The 15,060-nt window shown below is 52.7% G+C and overlaps 1 protein-coding gene across 2 annotated transcripts in view; it reads left to right on the top strand.

Annotated features, from left to right (window-relative positions):
- OCRL (OCRL inositol polyphosphate-5-phosphatase) overlaps positions 1–15,060 on the top strand; it is a 659,503-nt gene that overhangs the window by 576,611 nt on the left and 67,832 nt on the right. For both annotated transcript variants that reach the window (XM_069212991.1, XM_069213000.1), the window contains one exon: positions 1,269–1,380. In XM_069212991.1, the coding sequence (XP_069069092.1) occupies positions 1,269–1,380 (112 nt within the window). The remainder of the gene's footprint in view (positions 1–1,268; positions 1,381–15,060) is intronic.

The following is a 15,060-nucleotide window of genomic DNA, read 5'->3' as shown; positions in this document are numbered from 1 at the left end:
GCTGGAGCATGGGGCTTCTCGGTGCTTGAAGATCTCTTGGCAGGCCTTGACAAGAGCAACAGTCGTGGTGCACAGGTGTGCTGTTCTAGTGGCTGCAGTGGGGGCCCACAGTCACCCAAATAGATCTGAAGACAAGTGGGAACCGAAGAGGACCACTGAACCTTCACATTTGCCGTGGGGCAGCAGGATCCACCAGCCTATCGTCGTTTTGAGGTGCCTGCAGATGCAGCGGAGTGATTTCTTCACTCAGAGGGAGATTCCTTCACGCTTCCAGGTGTACCCTAGAGAATGCACATCTTTGGATGTTGCAGACTTTTTGCAGGATCCAGAGAAACAATGTTTACATGGGAGCCTTCCCATCAGAAGCAGACTTATTTTTAGTTCAGAAGGAGACCAGCAGCAGTTCCAGAGGCAAGGAGCAGAAGATGCCTTGCAGCGAGTTACTTGTAGAGTCTTGCTCGATGAATCTGAGGACCCACCCTCGGGGGAGCCCTTAAGTAACCCTAAAAGGGGGTTGGTCACTCTCAGAAGTGACCGACCTATCAGTGGGGGTTAGGGACGTCACCTGCCTGTACTAACCAGTCAGATGCTACCAGGGACCTCTGCCTACCTTGTTTCCAAGATGGCAGAATCAAACGGCCACCTGGCAGAGCTCTGTGCACCTCCCTAGGGAAGGATCCGGACAGGTTGGTGGTCACTCCCCTGTCATTTGTATGGTTTCGCTCCAAAGGGGTAACCGGGATTTCCCGAACTTGTGCAAACCAGATTATACAAGGATTGCACTAAATCTGCCCTTCAAAGCAATCTGGTTGCACTTAGAGGCCACCCCATCCTAGCCCACAGATACCTAATACAAAGGGGGACATGGTCACAGCTCACCCTTGCAGGCAATCCTTTGTTCTGCCTTCTGCTGTTTACCTGCAACCAAATTTAGAGGAGAGAGCACAGACACTGGGATCCTGATTAGCAGGATCCCAGTCCACTAAAGTCTAAACACACTGACACCAGGCAAAAAGTGCAGGTAACTACATCAGAAAGATGCTACTTTCCTACAACATCCTGCACTGTTACTTGAATAAAGGGAGACCAGTGTAGCCCATTACAAAATATTCCTCACATTGTGACTACTCATTTACTTAGACTTTTTCTGATGTATTCGCAGATATTGCATATTTGTAGGTGCAAGGTAATGTTTCTAAATCTGCTAGATATCCATATGATTGTGACTAATAAATAAGTGAACATTCTTACTTTCTGTTTGTGTCCAGGTGATATCACAACTTCCTCGTTGTCACAGAAACGTTTTTAGGTACTTGATGGCTTTTCTGCGGGAACTTCTTAAATACACAGATGACAACAATGTCAATGCCAACATGATAGGTAAGGATTATTTCTCCATCTTCTGTTCTGTTGTACTGTATACACCTGAATTTTCCTTGTTTTTACAAACCATTGTTTCAGTGCTAGGCACATGTCAGTCTTGCTGATCACTTTCCTAAGAAGTTACCTAGTCAACCACTTCTGCACTTCACAGATGCCTGCCCTTAAAACGTTGCAGTAAAATAAACGGTTATCACCACATGGCATATGCATTATTATGGGTGTTCATTACTAGTTGAGGTATTCCCCTTTGAGTGTTAACTCTGTGGTAGATAATACCCGGGCCATTGCAAAGTGGCTTAATGTCGGTCCTGCAGGCGATGGAGCCACACGCGTAACGCGGAGCTCCCAGCGGTAGGCGCAGGGCCCGAAGAATCCTGTGAGCATAATGGCCCCAAGCATGATTCCGAGCGGCGTCCAGGGGTTCGGAATACCCAGGGCACAGAGTCCAGTGGCCGCCTGAAGAAAAGAAGGCAGTGCGCAGCCGAACAGAGCACCTGAGTTCCGAGCCGAGGTGAGCAAAGATGGCGGCCACAGCTCAGAAGTAGAGTAGAGTGTAGCAGAGCAGCCGGTGCTGAATAGCACCGGAGGAGACCGGAGTCTTGGGGAGGACTGAGCCCACAAACAGGTATGGCGAAAATGACAAAACCCACGAAGATAGTGTGAAACGCTGTGGGTGCTGGTGGGTGGGGAGGGGCTCGTCCTACCATCGGGAGCAGGCCTCGGCAGCTTGGAGGAGAGGGCGAGGACTCGAGGCGATGCCCCCCTTCTGCCCTACGCTCGATACTGATCTTTTGGAACCAGAAAGTGCGTCAACATAGTGCTGCAACTGCCCTGTAGGGCAGTAGTAGGGACAGAGGGGCGATATTGAGAACACAGAGGCCCTAGTGACCGGAAGCCCGGTGGGCAACACATAGTGAATATGAGTGGTTCCAACCAGCGAATGTTAGGTGGGACTGCAGAGCGGTGTCACTCCCCATCAGCAAGGGCCACAACTAACTAAAAGGGAACAGAACCCCCCCCACCCCTGACTGTACTGGAAACTCACTGGAGGAGTGCTGGCCGAAGATCCTCCTGGCTTAAACCAATCCTGGGATCTTGTCACTGCAGGCGGCGCTTGGACCTCAACGAAGTAGAGTAGTAAAGTAGTAAAATTGCTACCTGGAAGTGGCCTGAATAGTATGGGTAAAAGGTATAAAGTATACAGTCAGCTTAAGAGACGGGGAGTCCATATAACCATATTACAGGAAACGCATCTATTGGAACAGGAAGTCAGAGCACTTGCGAAGAGATGGCGTGGCCAGGTGTTCGCGACAACTTACTCGGCCTTTGCAAGGGGGGTGTTAATATGGGTACATCCGGGAGTGCCTTTCCAAAAAACACAGGAAGTTAAAGATAAGGAGGGGCGATATGTCTTAATAAGTGGGAGACTAGAAGTTAGAGACATTATAATAGGGGGAATATACACACAAAAACAGGAACAGGGAGCCTTTCTTACCACACTTTTGAGGGTATTTGGTCCCTATTTCACGCGAGCCACTTTAATAGGAGGAGACTTTAATTGTATTGCAGATCCTACATTAGATAGGTCTCACCCACCCCTGCCTCGATTCCAAACCCCAAAAGTGGCTAGACAGTTCCCTGAATGGCAGCAAAGATGGGAATTTGGTGATTGCTGGAGGCATATCCACCCTACAGCCCGAGACTACGCCTTTCATTCTACATTACATGACTTACATGTTCATCTGGACACATTCCTTGCCTCCCCTGAGATACACAGTACAGTGGGAACAGCAGAATACCTGTGCCGCACTATTTCAGATCATAATTCCCTGCTACTGTCACTGACCTTGTGCAGGGAAAAACCTAGCATTCCAACCTGGCGTCTCAGAGCAGAGATGCTCGAAGATGAGGCCTTCAAACACTCGCTGTTGGAGGCATGGAGGCAATTGGAGATTTTTTTGCCCTTAATACAGGAACGGCGTCCACTAGGTCGATAGAATGTGAGACATTTAAGATAGTCATTCGAGGAATATGCATAACAGAGAGTGTAGGGGTTTGAAGATCCTTAGAATTAGAAATCCAAAAACATGAAGAATCCCTTAGAGACATTGAAGGTTAGAGACCCAATCACCCTCAAGTGGCCCCTTGTCTTACCGATCTCAAGGAAAAAATTGCAGAGGTAACCGGAAAATTGAGCCGTTTTGATTACAGAAAATACTTGGCTAGCCAACACGCAGAGGGAGATAGATCAGGCTCACTTTTGGCATGGCTGGCGGCCCCGCCGAGACAGCAAACAGTGATAACAGAAATTAAGGATGCAGCTTGTTGTCGTATTTATGGGCAGAGGGCAATAGATACTTTGTTTGCTGACTACTATTCCCAACTATACCCCCCACCTGTTGAGGCGCTGAGCTCCACCCAATTGGAGGTCTTGGATGAACTTGTTCTCCCTCACTTGGGGGAGGAGGACAAACGGGTCCTCGCCGAGCCAATCTCGTTAGCGGATGTTAAAGACGCAGTCCAAAATATGGCGAGAGGAAAGGTCCCAGGAGCTGACGGACTTCCGTGGAGTTCTATATTGTTTACCTGGAAAAGCTAGCCCCACACTTGTGTAGCCTATATGCAGAGGCAAAAGAGAGGGGTGCTCTACCTCAGTCCACAATTGAAGCTATCATGATACCACTTCTGAAACCCGATAAACCGGTGAGAGATGTGCGCTCATACCACCCCCTGTCCATGCTCAATTTGGACTATAAGATACTTAGTAGAATATTAGCTTCCCGGCTGCTACCTTATATGACAAAATTGATACACAGAGATCAATCTGGGTTTGTTCCGCAGCGCAGCACTGCACTACACAACATAAGACGGCTTGTATCTATACTCCACTCCGAGTCTCCCACCTTGCAGCGGGCGGCGATTATCTCAGTGGTTATTGAGAAGGCATTTGATAGCCTTAGGTGGGATTACTTAGAAAAGGTAATGCTGAAACTAGGCCTGGGGCTCGAGTTTGTTAGATGGACGCAGCTACTCTATGCGAATCCCACTGCACGGGTGGGACTATACCGGACCCATATCAAATTGGCAGGGCACCAGGCAGGGTTGTCCCCTGTCACCCCTGCTCTTTGCAATAGTGGTGGAACCGCTTGCTAGAATGGCTAGATCAGGCGTCTATTTTGAGGGTCTTCAGGTAGGACTGCAGATGCACTATATTGTACTATATGTGGACGATATGCTGATCTTCCTGGGAGACATGGAAACCTATTTCCCGGGAGCTATGGCCATGCTGGAAAGCTTTGGAGGAGCATCTGGTCTACAGATAAATTGGCAGAAATCCTCCATCTTCCCCTTAACAGAGTGGGTCCCGAAAATGGTTGATACACGGGGGCTCCCCTGGGGACTTACTACATTCCGCAACTTAGGAGTTAACATATATCATAGAACAGTAGACGTACTAGAGGGGAACATACATACTGCAATAAGGATATTGAGAACCGATATGCAGTTTTGGGGGACACTCCCATTAGCGGTTATGGGGACTGTAGCGTTATTAAAAAATTATAATGCTACCAAGATTATTGTACTATTTCCCTACTCTTCCACTGGTCATATTGAAATCAGTATTCAGTAACATTAACTCCATGATATCCAGTTTTAAATGGGGATCGAGTAGACGCAGACTGGCATTGAGCACTCTTCAGAGACCCACCTCGGAAGGAGTGTTGGCGGCCCCGGACATGGAAATTTACTACTGGGCTGGCCAATTGCAATAGTTGGCAAGATCCTTAAGTGAGGATCCAGCAGATCAAAATAAGTAGTGTGATTTAAGTGAACTGCACCACGCCCTCCTGAGAGTGGTGCTGGCCCCTAGTGGGAAGAAGCAGCGATTGCCACCAGAGTGGCATGTGGTCTGAGGCGCTTCCGTACGGCTATCCCTTATGCTCTGGAAATTCCAATGATCGGTCTGCAGCAACTTGCTGGGAGCAGGCTTTAGCTGGGATTAGGAGACTAGCTACTTATAATATTACAGTGCTGGGGGACATGTATCATAATGGGCAATTGCGTACATTCGCAGAACTGCGAGAACAGTATGACATTCCACCCGGAATGTTCCTTATATATAAACCGATCGCTAGGATTATACATAGACCCTAGAAGCTGGGGTCTCAGGAACCTCCTATACATGAAGGATGCAGGATTATTTGCTCACGAGGGGGAGATAGGGGTGTGGTTACGGCAATTTACAAAGCCTTACATAAAGATACTTTTACTACTCTGGATAAACTTAGATTGAAGTGGCAGACGGAGTTGGGGACTCGAATAGAGGAGCAGAGATGGGCCAGGATCACCTCACATGTATACCACGCAACTAGAAACGCTTGTTTTAAATTAATAAATATCAATGTCTATCATAGAGCTTATCTTACCCCCTACAGAATTGCAAAGATGTATGCCACTAGAAGCGGGGGTTGCCCCAGATGCCCAGAACCAGAGGCAGGGTTAGAACACATGTTATGAAACTGCCCGCAGATAGTGCCTTATTGGGAAGAAGTATTTAAGAAATTGGCAGCGACTACAGATAGAACACTGAGGCTATCTCCACTGACAGCATTGTTAGGGGATTTCCCCCACCCCCCTGCCAACAGGACAACCAATAAATGTATTGATCTGGCATTGATTTTGGCCAAGAGAGAAATTACGAGCCATTGGAGAAGGTAGCTGGGGGGCCTCAAATACAAAGATGGCAGAATGCATTGATAAAAATGGGCTGAGGCAGAGGGAAGTATAATACATCAGGAAGCAGCACCGGGAAGAGGTTCCAGGGACACGGCGCGACAATGGGACACAATATTAGATTGCCTCAAACACCCAGACGATACAATCTGAGATGGCTTGCGGGGAGTTTTACTAGGCCATGCACCTCCGGCACCGAGGGGCTCCCAGGGATCCAGTCCTGCATCCAGACCAACACCAATGGTGCCATCTTGACTTTCCCTGATGCCAGACGAAACGGCAACTCAACTGGCGTCATGCATGCCCACTGGCAGCGTCATCCCCATCCCCACGGAGCCGATGGGTATCGTACAATGCCGACTCATGCACCTACAAGAGCCTTGCCTCCCTGTTTGGGTTCTGAGCACTTTTCTTACGGGCTAGACTTGGCGGATGAACAGAAGGGGATGCTGAACCCTTTAAAAATCCACCCCCATGAAGAAATGGATTGGTGTGAAGACTTGGGTGAGGCCAGCTGACAGGACACTGGCCTGCTTTCTACTTCTACTGTGGCTACGGAAGAAGGGAGCCTGTTGCGCCCTGGTGACGTGGAGTGCAGATGAGGTCTTGGACATTCAACTGTCCTCAGTGGCCATCAACACAAACCTCTTAACAGAGTTGCTGCAACTGGGAGCTTCCTCCTCAGAGCCCCTACTCCCATTCACTGTTGCCCTCACTTGTATCCTACTGGCTTACCTGGTTCAAGTCCAGCACAGGGGCTCTTGTGAACAGGACGATGGCCCACCCTCATCACCTCGCACCTGGGGTCCCATTTTTCTTGATACACCACCACACCCCCTGAGAGCTTGGTGGTCCAAGCCTCTACCTCCCATGGTGCGTTCCCTTCTGCTCCCCCGAACAGGGAATTCAAAAGGTGGACTCACTTTGGAAGATGTTTTCTTCCGCCAGCCTCACATTGCAGTACATGAACACCGCTTTTGTTTTGGGCCGTTATTTCCACATGCTTGGGAATACAGTTGCACAAATGCTGCCACAGGTCCCAGAGGAGGCATAGACTGTTGTACTTTCTGAGGCTGATGTGAGAACCTCGGCTAAGTTCACAACTCAACCGACTTGCTAGGTAGAGCGGCTTCTTCGCCAGTGGCTCTGAGCCATCACACCTGGTTGAGGAGGTGTGGCTTTTGGGCTTGCCCAGGCTTCTTTGATGGCCCTATCCTTTGATGGCACCTGCCTATTTGGAGACGAGGCAGACTTGACAGTCGACCACTTCAAGGATTCTCGGGCTATGGCCAGGTCCTTTGGCATCGTGACAGCCCCTCGTACCCACCCTGCTCTTCAGTCTGCCTTTTGCGGTCTCTGGCCTAGCCCATTCCCTGTAGGCCCCAAGCACTTTCAGTTCACTGCTTCACTTTGGCCTTACCAGTCTCCCTCAGGTGTTTACCAAGGTGATGGATGTGGTTGCAGCTCATCTGCGGAGATTAGGGGTTTCAGTCTTCCCCTATCTCGCCTACTGGCTATTGAAGACGAGTTCACCCCAGGCTGTCGTCTTCCCACCTCCAGACTACGACAGACATCCTGCATTTGCTGGGGTTGACTATAAACATGCCAAAGTCACACCTGACTCCCTCTCAGATGCTCCCTTTCATCGGAGCTGTTCTGGATATAGTGCATTTTCAAGCTTAACCTCCTGAGCAGCGAGTCCATGATATTCAGGCTGTGATACCGATGTTTCAGCCTCTATCCTGGATTTTGGTGGGAATGACTCTGAGGCTTATGGGCCTAAGGGCGTCATGCATCTTTCTGGTGAGTTTGAGTTTAAAAGTTTATGGAATCGCATAGCTACCCTGAGGCATCCCAGCGCTGCGGTATTTGAAAAGTCCAGGGAGGAAAAGAAACAAAAGTATTAGGTCAGAGTTGCCAGCAAAGAGAATAGTTTTTCATTTCTTCCTAAATAGGAGTTCGGAAGGAAAGTCTGGGCGGAGTGTAGATGGAAAAGGAATGTTGGAGAAAAAAGGGGCCTCTATCATGTAGGGCTTTATGTACCAGACATAGGGGGTGATTCCTACCCTGGCAGTCGGTGATAAAGCGGCGGCCAACCCGCCAACAGGCAGGCGGTCAAAAAAATGGAATTCTGACCCTGGCGGGAACCGCCAACACAGCCTGCCACTTTAACACTCCGACCGCCACGGCGGGACAGACAAACAGCGCGACGGTCACCGCCAACAGGCAGGCGGCAGACAATGTACCGCCCACCCTATCACAACTCACCAATCCGCCACCTTTTCTGGGGCGGGAGCCTGCCGATAAAAACACGGCGGAAACCGACTACGAACGGGAAAACGCTCACCTCTATACACTCCACGAGGAAGGAGGACAGCATGGAACCCAAATTAAACATCCTACCAGCTATTGTCTACCTGCTCATCTACCAGGAGTACGAACGCCGGCGCAGACGACAACGGTGAGTACTGCACCTACGACACAGGGGAGGAGGAAAGCTTACGGGCACACACATACGCCATACACCCACCCCCCCACCCCAAATACCTACACCCCAATGCAGAGCAACAAGTCAGAGTGACCCCCCCAAACCCCTGGAATAATGCAAAGACATAATTAAAATGATCTTTAAAATGTATGTATATTATAGCTCTATTGAAGTTATGGGAAATATGCAATATGAAATATACAAAATAAAGAATGAACATAGTGAAAAATATATACATAGGCAATAAGTCCTGCACATTTTGTCAAAGTTCCATAGTCCGTGGGCCAATGTGCACAAACACATGGGCAAAGCCCACACACGAGACCAGATACCATTGGAGAGAACACTGCTGGGGCATCAGATGATAATACTACAGGCACCTCAGGGGGAAGGGAAGGGGGGGCACCTCAGCCACATGAGTTCACGACGCCAGATCCACGAGGGGCCTCCATGCCCACTGTACCATCCTGGGGAGTGCAAAGCCACAGTCTCACAAGTCTCTACAGTGGAAGGGTTGCCCACTGTGCCATCCTGGGGAGTGCAAAGCCACAGTCTCTCAAGTCTCTACAGTGGGAGGGTTGCCCACTGTGCCATCCTGGGGAGTGCAAAGCCATAGTCCATCAGATGGATTACCGACTCCACTGGTAATGGAGGAGGCATGGTGCCCAGAGTGCTTCGTGAAGCCCTGCTCGACACAGAACCGGCACTGTCAATGTGCCAGCGGTGCTTGAGACGGCGTTGCCCAGCGGAGCGGTGCTTGAGACGGCGTTTCCCAGCGGAGCGGTGCTTGACAGGAAGGGCACAGCGGAGCGGTGCTTGACAGGAAGGGCCCAGCGGAGCAGTGCTTGACAGGAAGGGCCCAGCGGAGCAGTGCTTGACAGGAAGGGCCCAGCGGAGCGGTGCTTGACAGGAAGGGCCCAGCGGAGCGGTGCTTGACAGGAAGGGCCCAGCGGAGCGGTGCTTGAGACGGCGTTGCCCAGCGGAGCGGTGCTTGAGATGAAGGGCCCAGCGGAGCGGTGCTTGACAGGAAGGGCCCAGCGGAGCGGTGCTTGAGACGGCGTTGCCCAGCGGAGCGGTGCTTGCCAGGAAGGGCCCAGCGGAGCGGTGCTTGCCAGGAAGGGCCCAGCGGAGCGGTGCTTGACAGGAAGGGCCCAGCGGAGCGTTGCTTGAGACGGCGTTGCCCAGCGGAGCGGTGCTTGACAGGAAGGGCCCAGCGGAGCGGTGCTTGACAGGAAGGGCCCAGCGGAGCGGTGCTTGAGACGGCGTTGCCCAGCGGAGCGGTGCTTGTCTTGGCGGGGCCCTGTTCAGCGGTGCTTGTCTTGGCGGGGCCCTGTTCAGCGGTGCTTGTCTTGGCGGGGCCCTGTTCAGCGGTGCTTGTCTTGGCGGGGCCCTGTTCAGCGGTGCTTGTCACGGCGGGGCCCTGTTCAGCGGTGCTTGTCACGGCGGGGCCCTGTTCAGCGGTGCTTGTCACGGCGGGGCCCTGTTTAGCGGTGCTTGTCACGGCGGGGCCCTGTTCATCGGTGCTGGTCACGGCGGCCCCTGTTCAGCGGTGCTTGTCACGGCGGGCCCTATTCAGCGGTGCTTGTCTTGGCGGGGCCCTGTTCAGCGGTGCTTGTCTTGGCGGGGCCCTGTTCAGCAGTGCTTGTCCTGTGTTTCTAGGGAGCCAGACCTGGCCAATACTTCCCGCTCAGTCGCCATCCGACCTTGCGGTCGCGGGGCCCTCCTGTGATGGAGTCCTGGGCCCGTGGGTGTCGTCCGTCACACCCAGAATGGGGCTGGTGGGGCCCTCCTGGTCAGCTTGCCTGCTGCCTGACTTCTCCGCCCTGCTGCCCTTGCCCTCCTTCGCTGAAGCTCTGTGGCCATTGCCTCCCTTTGATGATGTGGCAGGTGACGGGGCAGGCTACTGTCCTTGGTGGCAGCCGTCTCAGGCTTGTCGCGCCGGCCCTTATTTTTTTGGTCCTCTTCCCAGGGGGTGGGCTGGCTGTCCCCTTGCTGCTGGCCGATGTTCCTGCCCTAGGAGCTGGTGGACTCCAATAGCCCTGCACTATGGTCCTAGTAGATGCAGGGCTGGTGGTGGCTGAGGTGCTCTTTGGACTCTTACCAGATGGAGGGGGTGGGTCAGGTGATGCAAAGAGGTTAATTTTGGAGAGGAAAAGTTTTTTAGGAGCAATGGGAAGGGTAGGTGCAGTGGGTATGGGAGTGGAGGAAGAGGATGTGGTTGTAGGAGAGTCAAGTGTGCTGTCTTTGGGTGCAGGTGCTTGTGACGAAGGCTGTCGTGAGGTGGATGGCTGTTGGGTGGGTGGCTGCCTGCGTTTGTGTGGTTTGGAAGAGGGGGTGACAGACACACTGGGAGAGGACACAGGGGACGTGTAAATGGCAGTGGGGGTGGTGACTGCACGTGTGCGGACTGTACTGGAGGGTGTGCTGGTGATGGAAGTACTGGCTGATGGTGGTGTGCATGCAGGTGTGAGTGGAGACGTCACAGGGAGGGAGGAGGGAGACGAGGAGGTGGGGGACACAGAGGCGGTAGTGACTGTTGGCATGTCTGCATCTGGATGTTGCTTGGGTGAATGCTTGTGGGATCTGTGGTGCTTATGTCTGGATGAGCTGCCCTTGGGTGTTGAGGTGTGTGCAGGCTGGTCTGATGGTGTGGATGGGATAGGCAGAGGATCAGGAGACTGGGACTGGGTGGAGGGAGTTTGAAGAGGGAGGCTGGAGACAGGGACAATGGCTGCCGTCAGTGCTGAGGCCAGAGCGTTGAACGATCGCTGATGGGCAGCCTGACTCGAATGAATGCCCTCCAGGTATGCATTGCTCCGATGCACCTCCCTTTCTACACCCTGGATGGCATTCAAAAGGGTAGACTGCCCAACAATGATGGTCCTCAGGAGGTCAATGACCTCCTCACTGAGGGCAGCAGGGGTAACTGGGGCAGGGCCTGAGGTGCCTGGGGCGAAGGAGATGGCCGGCTTCCTGGCCGAGCGGGCACGGAGCAAAGGCTGAGGGGCTGCTGGGAGGGCGGGGCTGGTGCGCTGGGTGGCGGCTGTACCTGTTGTGGCGGTGGGCACGGATGTTGCCGCCACCGCAAGGGAGCTCCCTTCCGAGGACGTGTCGGTGTCGCTGACGTCTCCACGGGTCCCCGTTGTGGAGCTCCCCTCGCCCTCCGTCTCACTGGTGTACTCGGAGTCGGTTGCATGGCCCTCCGGGGCCATGTGAGATGCAGCTCCCTCGTGCGCCGATGCCACTTCTCCTCCGCCTGATGATGCTAATGCACACATGAACAGGAAGACAAAGAAAAGGGGGGGGGGGGAGAAATGAAGACAGGTTGAGTGCATGCATTGGCAACACCGTTGTCGGAGAGGACAGACACAGAAGCCCCCAGCACTAGGCCGCGCAATCGGGGTACACTACTGAGTTATTGTGACTAGGCCTACAGGTCTATGGACGACAAATGCACACATGGGTGAGGCCGGACCATGGATAGCTGTACTTGCCACCCTACAGAGGTGGGGGGCGGGGGCACAGGGCCATGCCTAACGGAGGGGCCTAGCCTACAGAATGCGCCCTGGCCTAGAGATACCCACAGCCCTCCTCCCCCACCCAGACACCTCCCCTGCACGCAAAGATAGCAGAATGTGCTGATACTCACCCCCTTCTGTCTGCTGTGATGTCCTCACGCGCCCATCCAAATCGGGGTAGGCCACCGCCAGGATCCGGGACATCAGGGGGGTCAGTTGGCGGCCGGCACCCCTCCTACGTTGGGAGGCCATCCCCAGCAGAGCCTCCGCGGTCTTTCTGGTCCCGCAGCGGATGTCCTCCCACCTCTTTCGGCAGTTGGTGCCCCGTCTGTTGTGGACCCCCAGGGCCCGGACGTCCTTGGCGATGGCACGCCAAATTTCGATCTTCTGATGGGCGCTGACCTATGTGACATGTACAGGGTGGGAAAGGAAATATCATCACTTTTCTGCCTGGTCAATGTGAGTGGCCCCCCCTCCCCAACCTTGCCATGTGGCACATGCTCTCATCTGTCGTGCGTTGCACTCCTCATTCGCTCACCTCCCCACCATCTTACATCCACCCCACTCAAAACAGGCATAGCCCATTCAACGTGCACCCTGTGTACTAACCTGTTGGTCTGGAGGACCGTAGAGTAGCGCATACTGGGGGAGGACCCCATCAACAAGTTTCTCCAATTCTTCTGAAGTGAAGGCAGGGGCCCTTTCCCCAGTCGCAGCAGCCATTGAATCTCCCAGACCGAGGTCTCAGCAGCACTTGCAGTATAGGTCCTCTCCTGTGGATGATCAGGTCTCGAGTGATTAATCAGATAGAAAATGGCGGTCACGCCCGCGGCGGTGCGTACCGCCGCGGTGCGTACCGCGACCGCCGGCGCACATCGTCATTGGCTACTGAAACCCATTGGGTGCAATGTTAACCAATGCGGCTTAGCACCGCGGTCTTCGACCGCCTACCGCGACGGTGTGCCACGCCAGCGCATTGACCTCACATCCCACTGTCACACTTCACAGGTCAGGCAGCCGCCATTTCAAGGGCCCACATGGCATAATTTCTACTGCGTCACACAGGCCTAGGCCTTGCATTGCCACTCATACAAGCCTTTCAATGCATAGCGATTCGTGTACTGTGCAAGCTGTGTGAAAGAACCTGTGGGTTGCTTGACTCTGTGCTCCATGTTGTCCTTCCTAGGCACCGTCCGCTGGGACTTGCGAGGAGAAGGATGAATCCTCCCGTGTACCGACCGCTGGTGGACCTGTCGACAATGGAAGAACAACATATCATACTTAGATACAGGCTTGACAGAGCCACTATACATGAACTGTGTGCCCAGCTGGAGCCAGACCTGATGTCCCCCATCCGCCAACCCACAGGGATTCCCCCTCTGGTACAGGTTCTGTCAGTACTCCATTTTTTGGCAAGTGGCTCTTTTCAGACAACAGTGGCCATGTCATCAGGGATGTCTCAGCCTATGTTTTCTAAGGTTTTATCCAGAGTGTTGTCTGCCCTGATGAAATACATGCAGAGCTACATTGTTTTCCCTGAGGTGGGCGATTTGGCTACAGTGAAGGGTGATTTCTATGCCCTTGGACATATCCCCAACATCATTGGTGCCATTGATGGGACCCATGTGGCTTTGGTTCCCCCCAAAGAAAGTGAGCAGGTGTACAGAAACAGAAAAAGTTATCATTCGATGAATGTCCAGGTGGTCTGTTTGGCAGACCAGTACATCCCCCATGTAAATGCCAAATTCCCTGGGTCAGTGCATGACGCGTATGTCATGCGAAATAGCAGCATCCCTTATGTGATGGAACAGCTACAGAGACACCGTGTGTGGCTAATAGGTGACTCTGGTTACCCCAACCTGTTGTGGCTACTGACCCCAGTGAGGAATCCCCGGACCAGGGCAGAGGAACGGTACAATGAGGCCCATGGGCGAACTAGGAGGATCATAGAAAGGACCTTCGGGCTCCTGAAGGCCAGGTTTAGGTGCCTGCATATGACAGGTGGATCTCTAATGTACTCACCATATCATCGTGGCCTGCTGTATGCTTCACAATCTTACTTTGCGACGCCAGTTGCCTTTTCTGCAGGAGGATGGTCCAGATGGTGGTGGTGGTGTAGCAGCTGTGGAGAGTGAAGAGGAGGAAGACGACAGGGACGACACGGACAACAGGGATACAGTGATACAACAATATTTTCAGTAGCACACAGGTAAGAATCACCCACGCCATTTTACATTTACTTAAGGCCTCATGCGTCTCTACTGTCTGTGTTTCCCCCCAGTTCCTGTTAACTGATTTGTGACTTTCCCTTCCCTTTTCAGAGCTGTATGACCCACTGCGTGACTTCAGCTTTGTTTGCCCATGGACTAAAGCTTATTGACATTGGTATGTTGTCATCACAATGTAACTAAACATTATTGCGCCGTTATGTGTAGTACATTTGTTAAGAATACAAGCAGACTCCTGATTTTTTAAGTGCAATAAGTGATTTATTTCAAGTGCTACATATAGGTACATGATTGTAAAACGTTGATGGGTGGGGGTGGAGTAATGTCCATGGCAGAGTCCAATTCTCAGTCTCACAGGTGCATTGTCCATATGCCTGTGGAAGGATGGAGCAGGGGCAGTTAAAGGTTGGACAGGGTGACAATGTGGGACAGTGGGATGACATCAGGGGGTATCTTATGCTGGCGGGGGTCTTGGCATCCTACTCTGTCTTCTTGTGAGATCTCAGGTTCCGCTTGCGGGGTGGTTCTTCTTCAGCAGGAGGTGGGGTTCTGGTGGCCTGTTGTTGTGTCGGGGCCTCCTGTCCACTAGCGCCGGCGGAGGTGGTAGGCTGTTCCTGGTCTAGGCTAGTGACAGGGGCCCTTTGGGGTGCCACATGGTCCCGCAATGTGGTGACTATCTGGTTAAGGGCCACGACGATGGTCCCCATTG

The sequence above is a fragment of the Pleurodeles waltl genome, chromosome 2_1, assembly GCF_031143425.1.
Source record: "Pleurodeles waltl isolate 20211129_DDA chromosome 2_1, aPleWal1.hap1.20221129, whole genome shotgun sequence".
NCBI lineage: Eukaryota > Metazoa > Chordata > Amphibia > Caudata > Salamandridae > Pleurodeles > Pleurodeles waltl.
The sequence above is the reverse complement of the archived record's forward strand: the minus strand, read 5'-3'. Positions and strand labels throughout refer to the sequence as shown.